This window comes from Crotalus tigris, unplaced genomic scaffold (genome assembly GCF_016545835.1).
Source record: "Crotalus tigris isolate CLP2741 ecotype Arizona unplaced genomic scaffold, ASM1654583v1 scf7180000024391.5723578, whole genome shotgun sequence".
Taxonomy (NCBI): Eukaryota; Metazoa; Chordata; class Lepidosauria; order Squamata; family Viperidae; genus Crotalus; species Crotalus tigris.
Window position 1 is genome coordinate 484,306 of NW_024100561.1, and position 17,609 is coordinate 501,914.

A 17,609-nucleotide genomic window follows, 5' to 3' on the forward strand; every position below is an offset into this window, starting at 1 on the left:
CCCCTGAGACCCCTGCTCCATATCACATAACTGGTAACCAACATCTGGATAAAACAATATTGTATCAGCATAAACAGATAATTACATAGCAATTACATATTACATAACACACAACACACAATCACATATTACACAACACCTGCTCACTTGCCATATACAGGGCTAGTAGGAAGGCACTATATATATTCCAATCCACAATTAATCAGTAAACCTTGGTTCTTCAAGTTCATAGCACTAACAGTGTTTTCAAGGGATGTAATGAAATATCTGCAAATGAAAAAAAAAAACCTCAAAGAATCCCTGCAACCCAGCATACATACATACTATATAGTGAATGCCAAAACGTATATTTTGAATGTCTGTTATGTATAATATGCTGTTTTGTATAATATGCTTTATAATATCCTTTAATGCCCCACTGTTAGTTAAGGAGGTAATATTCTAAGGTAATTGAAAAGTATAGTAAAGTGAGGGTATGACTTAACTACTGTATCTTATTTCTGCAGCAAAGGTATGGATGGGCTCTATATGCAGACCATAAAAATGAATACAGACCATGTAAAAATTCTGTCCTGTAACAATCTTACATGATTGCTTTTCTTTTGAAATAAACAATGTTCTGAATAATACCATGCTAGATATTTTTAGGTTAGTTGTCATTTTAGATGATTATTTTGGTTCTTTTGCAGTAGTCTATAGACAGTATGTCTATAGGGCATATCTGTAAGAATTATAGGCCATTACTATAAAACCTGAGCTTAAAATGTAAATGATATTTTTTTAAATTTTAAATTTCAATGACATGCTTTTACTTAATCAAATATGGCATGCTGAATATTCCTACCAATGAAAAGATGACATCAGCCTTTTCTACAAAACTTCCATGATCTGTGTGGGAAATCTGCCTAAGGGCCATAACTGAACAATTTTGCTTTAGTATACATTTAATTCTTTTAATTATATACTTTAGGATTTGCAGGACTTGGAACAGGTATACTGTATAGCTACAAGAGTTGGTTGCTCTTTTGCTCCCACTTCAGTCCTGATCCGCAATTTTGAAGAGAAATTATTCATTTGAGCAATTTTGTCCCTCATGCAAATGGTAGACATAGGTATTAACATTTTGAAACATTATATTATTCAATATTAGTTGAAAGAGGGCAATCAAGTAGTTGAGTCATTAGCAGTCTTACCTACAGTATACATATCAGAAAATGTATCTTTTAACTCATCTATTCCAGTACTGTCATTGCAAGAATCCACAAAATACAGGTAGTCCCCGAGGTGCGAACCTAATGGAGCCTGGCCTTTGGGCTCATAAGTCAAAAAATTCATCAAATGAATTAGACTTAATTTTACAATTTTTTAAAATCAAATTCATTAATTAAATCAAATGGGTTATTAAATGAATGAAGATCTGATTTACTATTTCCTCCGACAGTTACCATGTAAACTGAACTGGGAGGACTTCCCGCCAGCTGCCAATCAGCTGTTTCCGGTAAGCTGGCTCAGGAACTAAATTGCCTCCAAGCAGGGCTTACAAGCCATCAGTTATTTAAAAAAAAAAAACTCCTGCTAGCCAGCTCAAGCATTTTCAGCTGCCCAGAGGGAGGGAGGGACCATTGCGTTAATAAAAACCACTACTTAAGAGCCAGCCAAGCACCCAAAGGGAGAGGGGGGAGGGATGTGCAGAGCTCTCAGCTTGCAATAGTAACAGAGATGGAAGGGACCTGGAGGTCAGCTAGTTGAACCCACTGCTCTCAAAAGAGAGTATTTCTGATAAATGCCTATCCGGTCTCTTCTTAAAAGCTTCCAGTGATGGGGCACCCACAACTTCTGGAGGCAAATTAAATTTAAAACCTACAAAGTACAGTAATATAAAAGCTCAATAGTTTGCAAACACAATAGTTGGCAAAGTGCAGTACTTAAAAAGCAGAGCACTTTCCAAACTGCTTGCAAACAAACAGTACTTTTTAAGTACTGCACTTTGCAAACTATTGTGTTTGCAAACTGTAGAGTAACAAAAAAATATTTTAAAATACTTACAGAAGTAATTGTAGCACTCGAGCCCAGGCAGTAGCAGATTGCAGCAAAAGCAAAAATTGATGCCGGCTCGGCTCTTGTTTGGCCATGTGACCGGGGGGGAACCCTTCTGATTGGCCCAGACACGTCACAGAGATAAAAATGGCCATCACTGCAGTAGAGACTGAAATCAAGTCACATGGCTACAGAGGCCTCTTTTTGGTCGCAGTTTTGATTTCTAAATAAACACTTGTACCTGGGGGATTACCTGTGGATATAAAACATTAAACTGTTTTAAGATGGAAGTAACACTGAAATATGTTTCCATTGTAAACATTTTTTTTAAAATAGCAACATTAATATATTATTTATTCCTAAACTGGTTAAAGACTTCCAAAGATTCAATAAATAGCAATGATATGATAGATGGCAATCCGGATTAAGTAAGGATTAAATTTATCAAGAAATTTAAGTAAACTTTTTAAATAAGATAACATAGAATCAGAAAGCATACAAACGATGGATAATTTCATCATTGCTAAAATGTTTTGTTAGGTGTAATCTGTGGATTTTGTTTAAATACATATTGTAAAAATAAGTGTTGAACTATTTAATTTCTGTTCATTTTTGGAATATTTAAAGTGTAACAATTAAAAATAGAGAATTAATTATATTAAAAATAATTTAAAGTGAAGAAACGTATAGAATAATGGATGATAAAACATCTTACATAAAGCACGAGCTCAATCAAGTAAAGGTTACTTTTTCATACTATGGGTGAAGAATATTATTAAACAATGTTTTAGACTGCTCTTTTAAGAAATGCAAACTTTAAATTATTAATATGTTCTTTTAAAAAAAGGGTTATCCAATACTATGTACATAATTATTTTAAAATTTGAATTATTCATTAACCAGTATAGAAAAATGGAAAGCAGATTTGTTTAAAAAAGGAATGTTGGAAATATATTTAGAAGCATACACCAGGAAATATGACTTATCAGTCTATTTTAATGAATTAGTTTTCTGATGACTTCTGACTCCATAAAGATAAGATAGACATTATCTTGGAGGAAATTACTAATATTTACCATTTTATAATATCACAGATATATAGCATATTCATATATGATACTTCAATTACTAGAATTTGATTTTGAATGAAATCAAATATGTCACTGTGTATCAATCACATACTGTTGTAGTTTTATTTTTGTTAAAGGGATGAATTCTTACTGAGAATTGATTCCATACTTAGTAATAGGCCTTATGAATGAGGGGAAAATCTATTTCTTTTTGTTTGCAAAATAAAACAATAGAACTTAGAATATGGGTTATATGATTAAATTTATGTTGGAAAATATAGTAAGACTCAAGGGGGAAGAAACAACAGTTTCTTGTTTTGATAGTAGACTGATCTGGTATCAGGCTATTTGCTTGTGACCATCTGAGAACTGCTGAAAAATAAATCTGCTCTGGAAGTAAAGTTCATTTGTCCTTGCTCAGGAAGCTACAAATAAACTCATACTTGAGAACTGAATCTATTTCACCATTTGTTCATATTATTTGAAGACACAGCATGTAGGTTTGGGAATGTACTAGCCAGTCCTATTTCCTGTTCTCAACATGGTCACTGTGACATAGATCAAGAGCTGTTAAGGATTGGGGTCTTGAAAAATGGAGGGGTTCCCATAATGATAGACAAAGCACAATACTGTTGATTGGGCAACTTGAAACCAAGAATTATAGAGCCATCTATAACAATAATCCCAATTTACCCAAGAAACCCAAACAACCCAGGTTTGGATGCTATTTTTAAAATGGCTTTAAGCTTTTCATGGGTAAATTTGTCCAAATAATATATATGATAGTATTTTCTGTGTAGATATTGCAGCATTAATAGAAATGGATCCCTATACCAACTGACATCTTAATGCCTGCTGTGACTTCAGTGGGATCAGATAACAACTCTTGAGTTACTATAGTACAGTTGAATTCTGAAGTGGTGAAGCTAAAATGTATGTCCAGTAATAAGTCTTCTAGGATAGCTAAATCCATCTTTCTAAATAATTGTAACTTGTTCATTGAAAGTCCCACAGAATGCCCTTAACAAAAAAAAAAATGACTATAAAGTTATTTAAAATAATGAACTGGAATTAATATTGGAAGGTATCTCACTTCAGTTCAATTTTATTCAATTTATTATGGTCAAAGGCCAGCATAGATAATAAATGAATAAAAAATAAGACAGTTAAAATACATTTGTAAAATAACCTAAGTAGCATCTAATATGTAAAATCCATATTAAATTATAATACATAAATCTATATTAAATTAAAATGTAAACACTAAATACCTAACATTACAACAAAATAAAATTATTAATATCAGTGAAGTAGTGATATCTAAAATTTAAATGAATTACAGTTACAGGAATATATTACAGGATATTGATCCATCAATGTTATGTGTTATTGTACAAAACCTAGCCACATGCACTATAATGAAGGGTACTTCATTTATAAGTTGCCATCTGGGCATAAGCCAAATCTAGGCAATCAGGATATCTACTAGTCAGAGAAAGCATAAATCTGGTTTGGATATCTCCATAAAGGGAGCAATGAAGGACACATTCTGTAGTTTCTGCCTCTCTGGAATCACAGAGACAAAGTCTTTCAACCAATTGAACCTTTTTACATTTACCATCCAGTACTGCATTACAACTTTCTCTATGGCAATTGATATGGCTTAAGAAGGAAAGATGTGGCAGATCTTCCATGCTGCCATCCAGATAGATAACATACAAACCCTCTCCAACAATGAGAATAGAATGTAATCATTTGCTCCTGATTCGAAATTGGCATAGTAAATAGATGGTTATCAGGATGAAAACTGTAGGATGACAATACTATCATGAAGAAACCAAAATTTCTTGCAGATTAAATTTTATTCATAATGTTTTGATATAGAACAATACATTTTTGGTAACTGAAAATAACACCAAATTAAAGGGTTTTGAAATTCTTAATGCAAAACCATTTTTATCTCAATGTTTTTCTCATTATTTCTATCAAGGTACAGTTGTTTTATTGTAAAATGCGAAAATATATAGTAGCTTCCATAATGTTTATGTATTTTATTACTTTATTTTTTATAGAAAAGAATTAGTTTAGATGTAAGAATTATAAAGATTTTTAATCAGAAATGACATCTTGCCTCCCTAAAGCTACTTTGTGAATTTTAAAGTTTTCTCAGATTCACAATGTTCTAATACTATTAGAATTTCAAAGAGTTTTGAAAAAGATCATGTTGAACTATTTCAGAAATTAGACTACAAATGTTTTGGGACTGCAGTATCTAGAAGTCTGAAAGTTACACTCTCAAGCTATCTGTATGGTGAATGAGATTGCTTCAAAGGGACCTATGCTATAAAATAGATTTATACAAAATAAAAATAAAATTGAGCAAAGAATCATCATTGTTATTTGCTTCCAGGAATGTCAGCTCTGCTGGAGAAGAAGCTCGGAGAAGAATGAGAGAATGTGATGGACTTACTGATGCATTGCTTTATGTGATTCAGTCTGCTCTAGGAAGCAGTGAAATTGATAGCAAGGTTTGTTCAGTTACTCTACCCTAGATTTATTTACTTATTTTTGCACTTTCAATCTCACAATTACTACCACCATTTTGAAACAGGAAAAACATGAGCAACCAAATAATAACTCCCAAAATGAAACAAATCCTGGCTCCTGCCCTCTTTGCTTCATAGCTCCAACTATTGCAGAAATTGTACAAAAAAATTAATTCCCAACTATTCAAGGCTTGTTTCTCCATACTTTATATATATATAGAATTGTAAGGCATGCAAAATGGATTTTCCTGTGTTGTTGTAACAGCTAGATTTTGAGATACTTGATAAAGGCTTGTACTGCTTCATATGTATTCATTAATTTATCTGTCAGAGTCACTTCAACAGTGAGATTGGCAGTATATTAATTAATTAAATAAACCATTTTCTCAAATTGATTTTATAAATAAGTAGGTGGAAATTATAGCAGTTGTATTCAGTGCATCTAGAAGATAGATTGAAACAGATCATAATTCTTTCTCCTATAATTTGTTGAGCAATGAGTGGAAGCATAGCGTAGCCTATTCTCAAGACTAATCAGTTTAGACTTTCTTTAGTTTGCTATATTCCAATAATCTTTGCCCTTGATTTTATTTCCGTACTTAAGGAGCTTCAGGAACAAGTTTGCACATTATTGACTGTATGAATGCAAATCAAGAAGATCACAGTGAACAAACATCACTCTCTCTTTGAATACTCTACAAATACAGTATATTCTGATAAGATTTGAGAACACATTGTTAAGCATCCTTACTCTACATTTAATGAGCTGAAAAGCAAAGCATTTTTCTTTACTGCAGATATTATTATTAAGTGATTAAAAAGTGCAATAAATGTACACTTTGCATTCCAATAAGAGCACATCTCATGGTGCAACTATTATACCTCTGTGGAAATTTGTTGTTGTTGTTAATTGCGAAGTCGTGTCCGACCCGTTGCGACCCCATGGACAATGTTCCTCCAGGTCTTCCTGTCCTCTACCATCTTCTGGAGTCCATTTAAATTCACACCTACTGCTTCAGTGACTCCATCCAGCCATCTCATTCTCTGTCGTCCCCTTCTTCTATTGCCCTCAATCTTTCCCAGCATTAGGCTCTTCTCCAATGAATCCTTCCTTCTCATTAGGTGGCCAAAGTACTTGAGTTTCAACTTCAGGATCTGGCCTTCAAAAGAGCAGTCGGGGTTGATCTCTTCTAGGACTGACTGGTTTGAACGCCTTGCAGTCCAAGGGACTCGCAGGAGTCTTCTCCAGCACCATAGTTCAAAGGCCTCAATTCTTTTGCGCTCAGCCTTTCTTATGGTCCAACTTTCACAGCCATACATTGCAACTGGGAAAACCATGGCCTGGACTATACGCACTTTTGTTGGCAGGGTGATGTCTCTGCTTTTTAGAATGCTGTCTAGATTTGCCATAGCTTTCCTCCCCAGGAGCAAGCGTCTTTTAATTTCTTGGCTGCAGTCCCCATCTGAGGTGATCTTGGAGCCCAGAAAAATAAAATCTGTCACTACCTCCATTTCTTCCCCATCTATTTGCCAGGAATTGAGAGGGCCGGATGCCATGATTTTGGTTTTCTTAATGTTGAGTTTCAAGCCAACTTTTGCACTCTCCTTCTTCACCCGCATCAAGAGGCTCTTTAGTTCCTCTTCACTTTCTGCCATTAGAGTGGTATCATCTGCATATCTTAGGTTGTTGATATTTCTCCCGGCAATCTTAATTCCAACTTTTGATTCATCTAGCCCTGCCTTTCTCATGATGTGCTCTGCATATAAGTTAAATAGGCAGGGCGACAGTATACAGCCTTGCCGGACTCCTTTTCCAATTTTGAACCAATCAGTGGTTCCGTGTTCCAGTTCTCACTGTTGCTTCTTGACCCGCATATAGGTTTCTCAAGAGACAAATGAGATGATCTGGTACTCCCATCTCTTTAAGAGCTTGCCACAATTTGTTGTGATCCACACAATCAAAGGCTTTTGCATAGTCAATGAAGCAGAAGTAGATGTTTTTCTGGAACTCCCTAGCTTTCTCCATGATCCAGCGTATGTTGGCAATTTGATCTCTAGTTCCTCTGCCTCTTCGAAATCCTGCCTGTACTTCTGGTAGTTCTCGATCCACATACTGCTGGAGTCTAGCTTGTAGGATTTTAAGCATAACTTTACTAGCATGTGAAATGAGTGCAATGGTGCGATAGTTTGAACATTCTTTGGCATTGCCTTTCTTTGGAATTGGAATGTAAACTGACCTTTTCCAATCCTGTGGCCACTGTTGAGTTTTCCAAATTTGCTGGCAAATTGAGTGTAGCACTTTTACTGCATCGTCTTTTAAGATTTTGAATAGCTCAGCTGGAATACTGTCACCTCCACTAGCTTTGTTGTTGCTCAGATTTTCTAAGGCCCATTTCACTTCACATTCTAGGATGTCTGGTTCGAGGTCAGTGACCATCTCATTGTGGTTATCTGGGATGTTAAGCTCATTCTTGTATAGTTCTTCTGTGTAGTTTTGCCATCTCTTCTTAATCTCTTCTGCCTCTGTTAGGTCTCTGCCATTTTGGTCCTTTATCATGCCCATCTTTGCATGAAACGTTCCCTTCATATCTCCAATTTTCTTGAAGAGATCTCTGGTCCTCCCTATTCTGTTGTTTTCTTCTATTTCTTTGCACTGTTCATTTAAGAAGGCATTCTTATCTCTTCTAGCTATTCTCTGGAATTCTGCATTCAATTGGGTGTATCTTTCTCTTTCTCCTTTGCCTTTTGCTTCCCTTCTTTCCTCAGCTATTTGCAAAGCTTCCTCAGACAGCCATTTTGCTTTCTTGCATTTCTTTTTCTTTGGGATGGTTTTAGTTGCTACCTCTTGTACAATGTTGCGAACTTCCATCCATAGTTCTTCAGGCACTCTGTCTATCAGATCTAATTCCTTAAATCTATTTGTCACCTCTACTGTATATTCATCAGGAATATGATTTAGTTCATACCTGAGTGGCCTAGTGCTTTTCCCTACTTTTTTCAATTTAAGCCTAAATTTTGCAACGAGAAGCTCATGATCTGAGCCACAGTCAGCTCCTGGTCTTGTTTTTACTGACTGTATAGAGCTTCTCCATCTTTGGCTGCAGAGCACATAGTCAATCTGATTTCTATGTTGACCGTCTGGTGATGTCCATGTGTAGAGCCGTCTCTTGGGTTGTTGGAAAAGAGTGTTTGTTATGACCATCGTATTCTCTTGACAAAATTCTATTAGCCTGTGCCCTGCTTCATTTTGTACTCCAAGGCCAAACTTGCCTGTTATTCCGGTTATCTTTTGGCTTCCTACCTTAGCATTCCAATCCCCCATGATGATAAGGACATCATTTTTTGGTGTTAATTCTATAAGGTGCTGTAGGGCTTCATAGAACCGGTCAATTTCATCCTCTTCAGCACCAGTGGTTGGGGCATAGATTTGGACTATTGTGATATTGAATGGTTTGCCTTGGATTCGAATTGAGATCATTCTGTCATTTTGGGGATTGTATCCCAGTATTGCTTTTCCTATTCTTTTATTGACTATGAAGGCTACTCCATTTCTTCTGAGGGATTCTTGCCCACAGTAGTATACCTGATGGTCATCTGAGTTAAATTCACCCATTCCTGTCCATTTTAGTTCGCTGATTCCTAAGATGTCGATGTTCAGTCTTGTCATCTCTTTTTTGACTACGTCTAGCTTGCCTTGATTCATGGATCTTACATTCCAGGTTCCTATGGAGAAAAAATCTTTACAGCATCGGATTTTCCTTTCACCACCAGATATATCCACAGCTGAGCATCCTTTCGGCTTTGGTCCAGTCGCTTCATTCTTTCTGGCGCTACTAGTACTAGCCCTCTGCTCTTCCCCAGTAGCATATTGGACACCTGACCTGAGGGGCTCATCTTCCAGCGTCATATCTTTTTTCCTTTTAGTACTGTCCATGGGGTTTTCATGGCAAAGATACTGGAGTGGTTTGCCATTTCCTTCTCCAGTGGATCACATTTTGTCAGAACTCTCTGCTATAACCTGTCCGTCTTGGGTGGCCCTGCACGGCATAGCTTATAGCTTCATTGAGTTACGCAAGCCCCTTCGCCACGACAAGGCAGTAATCCATAAAGGGGCTGTGGAAATTTAGGAACTCCTAAAAATTTCCATTCTTAGTGCCACAGAAAGAAATTGATTTTGTTTAATAAAACAACTCCAGACAGTGCTATTTTAAAGTATGTTGATGTCTTTTTCTATTCGGCAAAGTAATTCAAGAAGCTTTGATCCACAGCTAGTGATTTAATTTTTTATAGCTAATAAAATTAGAAGCATCTATCTAAAGCATGATAACCTGGCAGATGATTTTTTTACTGATTACTAACTGATGGAGGATTATATGACATAATGTAATTTTCAAGCACATCAATTATCCTGGCAAATAAAATTTCATGCAATCAATAATCATCTTAGTGTCTGCTACTCTTCTCCACCAAAGATACACAAAACAACTCCGCTTTTTTCCAACATCTGAAAAGCTCAACAGGTGCCGAGTAGCTGCTTCTCAGCATTTGTATATAATGCAAAGGAATGCTAAACAAAACTAGTATTTCCATTACTTTCATTCTTAATTGGCAGAGCTAAATTATAATTCCACTTATTTATTTTTATTGTACACATAAATGGTTGTGGAACTATCATTGAATAGATGGCCAAATGACCTCAGTTTCTCTCTTCTGTATGTACCAACTAGAATTGCAGAAGCAAATTCCACTCCTTGTGCCTTAGGGGAATTCATGCAGTAGATTGTTGTAAGTAGTGCTGGTTGTTTACAAAATAAATTCGAAATTGCTCCTCTCATCTGCAAACCAGACTTTATAAACAAGTTCTTACAACAACAAACTTTGAGGCTGTAAATGTTTCTTCATCTTCAGCCAGAGTTCCTAACATTGGCCCCTGGCTTCTGTCACCCCTTCTTGAACACATTTGAGATGTTCCCTTATTTATAGCAATTCCCAGAACTATGCAATTTCTTGACATCAGAAAATGATTTGACAAACAGCTAAAATCTGCTAAAACACTTGGTTTCAATTGAGTCAAAACAAGGATGGGGCCTCTAGTGATGCAACAATTGCATGTTTCCTAACCTCTTAACATCAATCAAGAGGTCACTCAAGTTCGAATACTTACTTTCTACTTGACACTACTAACTACATTTCAACTTACTGTACAAAGGAGCCAGTATCTGTTTGTCTTATAAGCTTTTTCTTAGAAAATAACCATAGTTATCAAACTTGGTTAAAAAGTAAGTGTGTCCTCTCTGGATCTACATAGAACCTCCCTATCAGAATTATACAGAGCATCTGATGAGTCTTGTTGGCTTCCAATACCAATACCCAGCTCTCTGCTCAGAGGGAGATACCCATTTGATAGAGCAATTTTTAATTAAGTTCACTTATATACTAAACACTCTTCCAGATACCACATCAAAGAAACTGTTTAACTGAAGTTCCTTGGATGATCACACAATTCCCCTTTACTATTCATACTTGGTACTATGTGACCTCAGTATTCTTTTTAACATCTGCTCTGTGATATCAGGAACTGAAGGGATTTGATGGAAATTGTGCCTATTTGTGCACAGTCTTTCTCCCATCAAATAATTGTATCATTTGAAGAGGATTCCAAATGGACTCTGTGCAGGCATGTAGCTGTTATGTGTGAATTAAAAGAAGAAATAATATATAGATACTAAAACTGTGAATATAGCAGATATGACTGGGTAGGGATAACTTTTCAGTCTTGATGGCAACCTAGAATGAGAAGGAAAATGGCTGCAGCCATGCTCATTTCGTCTGTTGGAACCATGACATTTGATTGAAGACTGATTTCAGTTTGAAATATTTTGTCTGATGTAATGTTAGGGCAAAGAGAAAATGTTATCACTATTTATTTAAATATTTGACAGCTTCACCAATCAAAGCAAGTTAGTTAGGCAGAGAGCCGTTGGAATGTACCAATTCCTCCCACACCAACCTTAGGGGTTTCTTCCCCAAGTGCAAGCGCAAGTTCATTGACATACTACAATGCACTTGGGAAGGGAACCCTGAGGTTGGTGCATGAGAAGTTGGTACATTCCAATGACTTTCTGCCTAACTAACATGAACTGACTGATGAAGCTTCTTGGATGAACAGCAAAACATCTCAAACTAAGAAGAAAAATAAGTCCAGTTGCCATAACTCAATCTTCAGACAATTTTACCTGGCTGAGTGACAGTCCTCATTGACATACTGCAAACACACTTTGGGAAGGAAACCCCTGAAGTTGGTACAAGAGGAACTGGTACATTCCAACAACTTTCTGCCTAACTTGCTCTAACTGATGGAGCTCTTGGATGAACAGCAAAACATCTCAAACTAATAAGAAAAATAAGTCCAGTTGGATAACTGAGAATCTTCACAGACTTTATGCTCTAAACTTTCTGTCTATTCTTACTAGGGAGGTGAGATTTATTATTATTTCTGCAGAATTTCTTATATAGGAGTCATAGGTTCTTACCTGATTAGCTGATCCTTACTTCAAGGATAGTAAGAGTATTAAAAAATAGAAACCTGCAAGCAGCACCATGAGGAGATTATAGGAGGTAGGAATCAGACCCTTAAATGCTAATTCTGCCAAATTTAAGTGTAGGTGTGGATTATTTGAGGAAATCCTAATAGAGACCTCAGGAAATCATCTGTGGTTTCCTAAAGACAGTTTTAATGAGTTGCAAAGGAGAGAATCAAATGCTTCTATGGTATTTTATCTTACGCAAGATAAGACTTGTAGTTTATTTGTGGTTTTTTTTTCAATTCTTAAAACTCAAAGGGGAGTAGAATTGCAAGCAAAGGAGTAAATGACTATAATCCTTCATAAGATTGTTCTAACACCTAATCATTTTAAGTTAAATCACAAATTGTTTTAAATGAAAAGTAAAATGTTTTTAAGATGTTAGATTTGCTATCAAGTTTACTACATTTCAGCATGGATTCCCTGAGATTCCTGTGTGATATTTCTATCAATCCTGAAGACAATTTAAATTACAGATCTATTATTTTCACCAGAGGGATAATAATCAGCATTCATGATGGATAATCCGTTACAATACACATGGGGGTATTCCTTTTTTCCCATTTTTTTTGAACTCCATATGTGAAACCTATTTAACACATTTTACCTTTGGTTTTGTTCTCTTTCAACATTCACATTCCTGTTACATCTAGACAAAGACTTTATTCTCTCAGAGAAATATAACTTGCTTTATTTAAATTCTTCATTGAAGTGAGTATAATTTTCATACAGCAAGCTGCATATTTGAAAGCATGCACATACATAGAAAGAAGAAACCTTTGATGGAATAAAAGTGTCCTCTTTCTTTGATAGGAAAACTATCCTGTGCCATGATTGGGTATTTCAGCCAGCACAAGGATATAAAGAAAACTAATAACTTTTCTGATGAATATGAGCATTCTAAATGTATTATAATTTATTTTTTCTTGTTCTTTTAGACCGTTGAAAACTGTGTGTGCATTTTAAGGAACCTCTCATATAGACTTGCTGCAGAAACATCTCAGGGACAGCAAATGGGGACTGATGAACTTGATGGTTTACTTTGTGGTGATGCCAATGGGAAAGATGCTGAAAGTTCTGGATGCTGGGGCAAGAAAAAGAAGAAAAAGAAATCTCAAGATCAGGTACATGCAGTTACCTTTAATTGATTTGATTTTGTGTGGTCCAAGACCAGAATGATTTTGGATAGCTGACAATAATAGTAGTAATAGCAATAAGGTTGTCTCCTACAACCAAATAGTAGTAGTAGTAGTAGAAGTAGTAGCAGCAGCAGCAGCAGCAGCAACAACAACAACAACAACAACAATAATAATAAAGTTAGAAGGGACCTTGGAGGTCATCTAGTCCAACCCCCTACTCAGGCAGGAAACCCTATATCATTTCAGACAAATGGCTGTCCAGTCTCTTCTTAAAAACTTCCAGTGTTGGAGCAGTCACCACTTCTAGAGGCAGGTTGTTTCACTGGTTAATTGTTCTAACTGTCAGGAAGTTTCTTCTTAGTTCTAGGTTGCTTCTCTCCTTGATTAGTTTTTCATCCGTTGCTTCTTGTCCTGCCTTCAGGCGCCTTGGAAAATAGCTTGACTCCCTCTTCTTTGTGGCAGCCCCTGAGATATTGGAACACTGCTATCATGTCCCCCCTCATCTTTCTCTTCATTAAACTAGACATACCCAATTCCATCAACCTTTCCTTATATGCTTTAGCCTCCAGTCTCCTAATCTTCTTTGTTGCTCTTCTCTGTACTCTTTCTAGAGTCTCAACATCTTTTTTACATCGTGGTGACCAAAACTGAATGCAGTATTCCAAGTGTGGCCTTACCAAGGCATTGTAAAGTGGTATTAATACTTCATGTGATCTTGATTCTATCCCTCTGTTAATGCTGCCAGCATTGTGTTGGCCTTTTTGGCAGCTGCAGCACACTACTGGCTCATATTTAAGTGATTGTCCACTAGGACTCCGAGGTCCCTCTCACAGTTACTACTATTGAGCAAGGTACCCCCTATACTATACCTGTACATTTGGGTTTTCTTGCCTAAATGTAGAACCTTACTTTTTTTCACCATTGAATTTCATTTTGTTAGATAGCGCCCAGTGTTCAAGTCTGTCCAGATCCTCCTGTATCCTGATCCTAATCCTAGTGCAGTATAACAGAGTCGAAAACAATTTTGCTTTCTACTGAGAAACAAAACTTCTGTTAAATATATTAAAACAAAGTTAGTTCTGCATAAATGTTAAGTGTTAAAATAAGCGAAAGCTAGAGAATGTAACTTTAATTGATTGTCCTAATAGGGGACAATATTTTTACTTCTTTTTACTTATTAACTCTTCACTTACTGCAATATTATTATATGCACTCTAGTATGCAGTAAATAATGTAATGGTAATGTGAAGAATTGTTTTGTTAGATATTGCTATTTAGCATCCGTATAATTATTTCGAACATTTCTTCATTATCTTTAAAGACACTTTTAAAATTCCATCACATAATTTTTCTTTGTTAGACAATCTACTTTTAATCACTAAATAAAGTTGGATGCCTTTATGATTTGATTACATTTATTCTGGCTAAAATCTGTTCCAATAAGCTAGTTACTATAGTTTGAATGAAATAAATTCTTCTCTTGTATGTTTCTGAGATTTTTTTCCTTAACAAGATATGTAATAGCTCCCATAATTTGTATTAACCTTTGTCTTAATTGTTCATACAGTTTACCTTGATTTAATCTAAGTTCAGTTATGACAATTCGTATTAATTCCATCCATGTGCAGTTAAATTATTTATTATTGTTTATTTTCTGGGATTAGATATAATATATTTATAAAGTATCTTGATAGCTCCAACCAGGTTCTAAATCTATACTATTAATTACTCTCTACATTTGGCTCAAATTATTACAAATTTAGACTTCCTCCATAACTTGTTTCTACCACCATGAAATGTTATTGCATTTAGAGATTTCCTATCCTGTGGAAAGTGATTGGGGTAGATAAGTGATCTAATTGCCAATTGGACCATTCCACTACAAGCAGTCATCTCAGTTCAGAATTCTGATAGCATTATGTTGTGAAAGGAAGAAGAACTTCACTCTATCCATAAATTGGGACCCATTTCTAACATTTGTTAAAGAAATATTATAACATGAGACATCTGGAAAAATGTTTAGGACTAATGTGTTTGATTTATTATGTATATAGTCTTTTAAATCAATATAAAGTTAGAGAAATAATTATTACATCATATTTGGATATTACCTAAATTCTGAATTGACATTTTATATCAAATGTTTTTAATGCTCAAGTTTGGGACTAATAGTTTTCTAGTACGCTTATAGCAAATCTGGAGAAAAAAAATTGAGGAGGTAGGGGATATTTATTCCTACCCCACCACCTAAGCAAGACTATCATTTCTGAAATGAAAATTTTCTTGCTAAAGAATTTGGCAAACTATAAAATAAAGTTGCATTATTAGTTGTCTGTCAAGTCTAAAAATGTGTTTCTGATGTCATACAAATGGTATATATATTTTCTTTCCTGAGTATCTTGGAATATACCACGTTTCCTCAAAAATAAAACCTACCCTGAAAATAAGCCCTAGCTTGTTTTTGGGGGTGGGCCTAATATAAGTCCTACCCCAAAAATAAGCCCTAGTTTTGGGGCGAGTCTCACACCTAAAAATTAAGCTAGGGCAGGGGTGGGGTGGTGGAGCTTACCATTGTAGCCAGGCCTCCCATGGATCGACACTTGCATCGCCGGCCCACTTCTTCTGCAGCTGAAGCAGCAGCTTCATTTTGCAGCTGAGAATGGAGCTCCGGCCTGCATTTTGCAGTCAGAAGCCTTTCCAGAAGACCTCTGCAGCCGAAAACCGAACTATGGATTCAATCTGTGGCTCAGTTCTTGGCTGCAAAGGCTTCTGGAAAGGTCTCTGACCACAAAATGCAGGCCGGAGCTCCATTCTTAGTTGCAGAATGAAGCTGCTCCTTTGGCCGCAGAAGAAGTGGGCTGGCTGGGCGGAGCTGTCGGTGCCGCTGCCGTGAGGTGAGTGGAAAAGACACCCCTTGAAAATAAGTCCTGGTGCCTCTTTTGGAGGCAAAAAAAAAAAGACCAGGTCTTATTTTCGGGGAAACATGGTACACAGGAAAATTTGAGGTTGCATAAAGTATAGGAAAATATACTTGCATAATCAACTGATCCAAAGATTTTGTTTCTGTAGTATCTTATTAAAACAACTTAGGAACATAAAGCTACAATCTAGGTAATTTTACTGTAATGAGTTTGCTGTAAAGAGATGGTGTTAGATTTAGTTTTATTTAAGAATATTATCGGCAGGAAAATTATATGTAGATTTATGATATCTATAATACATTTCCTTATGAAAAGAAAAAGCCCTTATGCAGTAAGGGCAAGGAAAAATGGTGAAAGATACATATTCCATTGTAAATTATATTAAATTATAAATTGAAATTACATTACATTATATTAAATAATATTGTAAGGTTTTTCAGCTCAGAATCCTAATAAATCCCAATGAGGCACGAGGCAGCTGATTTGAACACAGGTTTATTCTTTTGATCAAAGGAATAAGCTGGGTGTCTCAGTCTCTTGTCACACGCACGTACTGCTCTGAGATAGAGGAGATTGAGAAAACAACCTAATCAGAAAAGTTCTGCTTTTTATAACTAATACACATTACAAAGTTCCTGCACATCTAAAAAGTTCCTTTGAATTTCCTTATCTATTCTAGCTCAGTTACATTTTTACATCTCTAAGCCTGAATACACAATAGTTCAATAGCTGGCAATTAGCCCAGAAACTTGTTACTTCTTTGAGCTGAGCCTCAGCAGAAGAGCGAAAGGCAAAATATACTTTTACAATCCAAGAGAAAAGGGAGAAAAGGGAGTGGAAATGTGCTGCTGTAAGTTTCTCTGTCTCTTGGAACAACACAGTTTAAAGTAACAGAAACATTTTCCTTGGTCAGCACAATTTAGAATACAAGGGAGCACATACAGAAAGCAAGCAGGAATAAATTAACAATAGCTGGGCTATGTTAATTTGATTATACATAAAAGATTATATTTTGAAAGGTTGTACTTTGCTTGATCTCTACAATATGATATCTACATCGATGGTAGAAATTCTGTTGTAGGTTATCTAGCTCAGTAAAACTTTTATTGTAATAAGACAGGGCTGAAGGTGCTACCAGATACAGTTTGATTATGTGATTTGTCTTTTCAGTATTTTATGTAACTTGGAAATTGCCTTCTGAGGTTGATTTTCTAGCTATGTGATTTTACTCATTAAGCCCCCTTGAATTCATTTGATTTAAATCTAAGTAAACCACCTTAAGATTGCAACCTGTGATGGTTTCTCTGAAGGC

At 35.7% G+C, this 17,609-nt stretch overlaps 1 protein-coding gene across 13 annotated transcripts in view; it reads left to right on the forward strand.

Annotated features, from left to right (window-relative positions):
• CTNND2 (catenin delta 2) overlaps positions 1-17,609 on the forward strand; it is a 524,740-nt gene that overhangs the window by 407,212 nt on the left and 99,919 nt on the right. For all 13 annotated transcript variants that reach the window (XR_005555019.1, XM_039329341.1, XM_039329329.1 and 10 more), the window contains 2 exons: positions 5,518-5,635; positions 13,176-13,361. Coding sequence is in view for 12 of the 13 variants with exons in the window: in XM_039329341.1 (XP_039185275.1) it covers positions 5,518-5,635; positions 13,176-13,361 (304 nt within the window). In the remaining variant the exon portion in view is untranslated. The remainder of the gene's footprint in view (positions 1-5,517; positions 5,636-13,175; positions 13,362-17,609) is intronic.